The sequence below is a fragment of the Entamoeba nuttalli genome (genome assembly GCF_000257125.1).
Source record: "Entamoeba nuttalli P19 unplaced genomic scaffold asmbl_3374, whole genome shotgun sequence".
NCBI lineage: Eukaryota > Evosea > Mastigamoebida > Endamoebidae > Entamoeba > Entamoeba nuttalli.
The window spans coordinates 1-4,208 of NW_008576036.1; the positions used below are offsets into that span (position 1 = coordinate 1).

Consider the following 4,208-nt stretch of genomic DNA (forward strand, 5'->3'; position numbering starts at 1 on the left):
ACTTATATCATTTAATCTAATTCTGTGTGGAAATATTTTCCTTCTCTCTTTTGTTCTTGATCTTTTTGTGAATTTTCTTTATTAATTCTTGGTCTATAATTGTCTGGATCTCTTCTGAATGTAATGTTCAATGATTTCAAAAATGTGTTCATTCCATCAACCATATTAACTGGTGGATTTGCAATACATTCTTCTGCTGGTTTACCTTCATATACAACAACTTTATCAGCAAGATAAGTAGCCATAATAAAATCATGTTCTACAATAAATGCAGTCTTTTTAGAGTGAAGAATAAATCGTTTAATAACTTTAGAGGCAACTATTCTTTGTTCGGAATCAAGATATGCTGATGGTTCATCAATTAAATAAACATCTGCTGGTTTTCCTAAACATAATACTAAAGCAACTCGTTGTAATTCTCCTCCTGAAAGTGTTTTTAATTTATGACTTAATAATGGTTGAATATTTAATGGCTTAATAACATCAGTATTAAATTGTGGATGAGAGAACATTGTTTTAATTTTCTGTTCTAATAACTCTTGAACAGTTCCTTCAAACTTTGGTGAAATCTTTTGTGGTTTATATGATACATTCAATTTTGGAAGTTGAATACTTTCATCATCTGGAGATGTTTGACCTGCTAATAATCTAATAAATGTAGTTTTACCTGTACCATTTTGTCCTAATAATACAATAATTTCTGATGTATCAAATCCTCCTGCTTTAACAGTTAAATGGAATTTATCAAGTGTTTTAGTCATAGCAGGATAATGATATTTAGTTTCATTAGCTCCTCCTTTTTTCTTACTATGTGCTTCTTCTGCAAGATTTCTTTGATGCTCTTTCTTTTCCTCTTTTCTCTTAGCACGAGCTTCTTCAATTTTAGCTCTATCTTCTTCTTTGCTTTCATCTAATTTTTCTGTCTCTTCACCACGACCAGAATCTCCAATCTTAAATTTAAGTGCTTCTTCTCTAAATCTCATATTTTCTGTTGGGATAAATCCATCAAGGAAGATGTTAATACCTTCTCTAACAGAGAATGGCATTGTACATACTCCATATGCTCCTGGACTACCATAAAGCATTACAATAAAATCTGACATATAATCCAAAACTGACAAATCATGTTCTACAACAATAACATAATTTTCTGGAGTAATTAATGAACGAATTAAATGTGCAGCCTTTAAACGTTGACTAACATCAAGATATGATGTTGGTTCATCAAACATATAAATAGTAGCTTTCTTTAATGCAACAGTAGCAATAACAAATAATTGTAATTCTCCTCCTGAAAGAACTTGAACTCTTTTATTAAGAATTCTTTTAATATCAAGAATTTCAACAACTTCATCAAATGCATTTCTTTCATCTAATGCACGAAGAATTTCTCCAACTGATTTAATAGAATTAACAGTTCGTGGAACACTATCAACGTATTGAATTTTCATTTCTGCTTTGAATTGATCATCAAGAAGTTTCTTAAAGTAATTTTGTAAATCACTTCCTCTATAATATTTAATAATTTCTGCCCATGACGGTGGATTTTTATATTGTCCAAGATTTGGTTTAATAGATGCTGCTAAAATCTTCAATGCAGTAGATTTACCAATACCATTAGTACCTACTAATCCAAGAATTTGTCCAGGTCTTGGCATTGGTAGTCTATGTAATTTAAATGAATTTGGTCCATAACGATGAGTAGTGCATTGTTCTAAATTCTTTGGAAGATTAATGATTTTAATTGCTTCAAATGGACATTTCTTTACACATAATGCACACCCAATGCATAACGTCTCTGAAATAACTGCTCGTTTATCTTTTGGAAGTACTTCAATACAAAGTCCTCCTGCTCTATTAATTGGACATGTCTTTTTACATTCTAATCTGCATTTTCCTGGTTTACATCTATCGTTAATTACAGCGATACGATCAAGAGTATCTTTAGCATGTCTATCTTGACTCATTTTAAAGGAATTAACTTCTGAACTAAAAAAATTTGTAGGGTTTTTTCTATCAAAAAACAAATTCTATTTTTTTTAATTACTTTCTTAACTTCTTCTTTCTTTTTTTTTATAACAAAACATTATTTTGTTTTATACTTTTGTTTTGTATTTAATGTTTTTGGTGTTGTTATATTCTTTCACCACACAAAACAATGAAAGAAATATCATTAACTAAGAAATTAACACAACATAATAAGTACCTATTCATTAGAGTAAAAAAGAATAGTACAGCATTAAATATTATGTCAAACATAAAAAAGTTATAAAGAATATTATTGAAACACTTCCAATAATAGTTAGAGTTATAATAATTTTCATGGTTATTTTTTATCACACAGTTGTTTCATTTTCTTCATTAATATAAAGAAATATTATTCATTTCAATACTAAGTAACGAAACTACAATTATGTGATGCTACAACTATCTAACCTCACTTAAATGAAAAAATGAAAGAAAAAAAGTTTAATAATAACATTAATATATATTATTTGTTGTAATTTAAAACAAATAAATATATGAACACTATTTATTAAATTATTGAAATGAATGTTAAATTTAATGTATCTTCAATATTTTTATGAATGGATTTTGAAGAGTGTTGAAATTTACTAATTTAAATTCATTTTTATTTTTAGGTTTTTGTGTTTTTGGTGTATTAGTTGTTTAGTAATTTTTTCAAATGACTCTTGTATTTAATTATTTATATGAAATAATAGCACAAAAACAATGAACAGAAAAATTAAAACATCAATAATATTTCTACTCTATTTTTCATTTATATAATTTATATTATCTTTTAGATAAAAATTGTATGAGCTATTTCTATTTAAAATCTAAGACTATAGAATTTGAATTATTTAATTATGTTGTTCATACAAGAAGTACCATAAATAATTTATTTGAAAAATAAGTTAATAAAATACCGGAATAGTTAATTAAAATGGAAGAATAAATATTTGATAAAATAGGCATACTAATTAGAATAATATTAATAATATAAAAAACACTAACACAACAAATAATGTTGAACCAATAAAAAATGAATTAATATATCAAATAGAACATTAAATAAATTTAAAAAATTGTTCTAAACTTGATAGTTAGCTAATTGATATAAAATCATTTCTGAACCATTAAAACAAAAGGAAAAAATATGCTATGGAATGATATAGTACTTGATATTCAACAATTAAAGTTCATGTATTAATTGTAGATTCAAACACATTGACTTGTTTATATTGGAATAGTAAGTTATTGGTGTTTATAAATAAAGTATCAAATAAAACGCATTTTTAAGTTATTTTTAATTTAATTTACTAAGTTATAAAATATAGTTATTAGAAAAAAAGTATAAAGGTAAATTCTCAAGAAAAATCATATTGTCATTAAAATGAAAGATTTTTATGGTATGAGTTTTTTGAAAATAAAATAATCTCTCAAATATATAGATAATTGTATTTGTTTAATTTTTTTTATAAACATAAAAAATGATTCATTTTTTGACTCAGGACAATCAGTAGTTAGTAAGGTTTTTTATTTATTATATAATTTAGGTTGAGTTTTCGAATTAGGATATTCAACTTATTTCTTAAATCTGATTTACTCAAAAAAGATAATTCCATAATTGTTTAACTCACAGAAAATGGACAAATTTATGAAAATTTTCCCAAAAATAAAAAGAAAATATCCAAAAAAAATAAAAAGTCAAAAAGAAACTAAAAAAACAATAATTTGTGATGATAGATACAGAACAATTAATCACAGCTGTCTTCAATGAACTTGATGAAGAGCATACTGGGTATATTGATATTAGTGAATATTATGCTGGACTCTGCCAGTTCGTTCCTGAAGCATCTTTTGATGCTGCAAAAGCTTTGTTTAAAATCTCTGATATTCAAAAAAACAATAGGATTGGTTTAAAACAATTTACTGAGTTAGTTCATTTTTATGTCAAAAACCAAGATGACGAAGACGAGTATTCAATTCTTTTTAAAAAATGTAACTCAAACGGTTTTGTTCAAATAGAACAAGTTCACCAAATGTTTATTGCTATCAACAATAAACTAACAAAAGAACGGATTGATGAAGTGTGTAAAGAGTGTCATAAAGAACAAGAAGATAAATTAAATTATCAAGAATATATGAGCTGTGCATCAAAAGTTCGTTATGAGACACATATGGAGGAATATGAAGAATAATTG

The 4,208-nt window shown here is 25.7% G+C and overlaps 1 protein-coding gene across 1 annotated transcript; it reads right to left on the reverse strand.

Moving 5' to 3' along the window:
• Nucleotides 1–11: 11 nt before the first annotated feature.
• On the reverse strand, nucleotides 12–1,967 carry ENU1_065050 (RNAseL inhibitor family protein, putative; the record flags this gene model as incomplete). The annotated part of the gene is made up of 1 exon (XM_008858249.1): nucleotides 12–1,967. The coding sequence occupies one exon, from the start codon at nucleotides 1,965–1,967 to the stop codon at nucleotides 12–14; it is 1,956 nt and encodes a 651-aa protein (XP_008856471.1).
• Nucleotides 1,968–4,208: the final 2,241 nt, after the last annotated feature.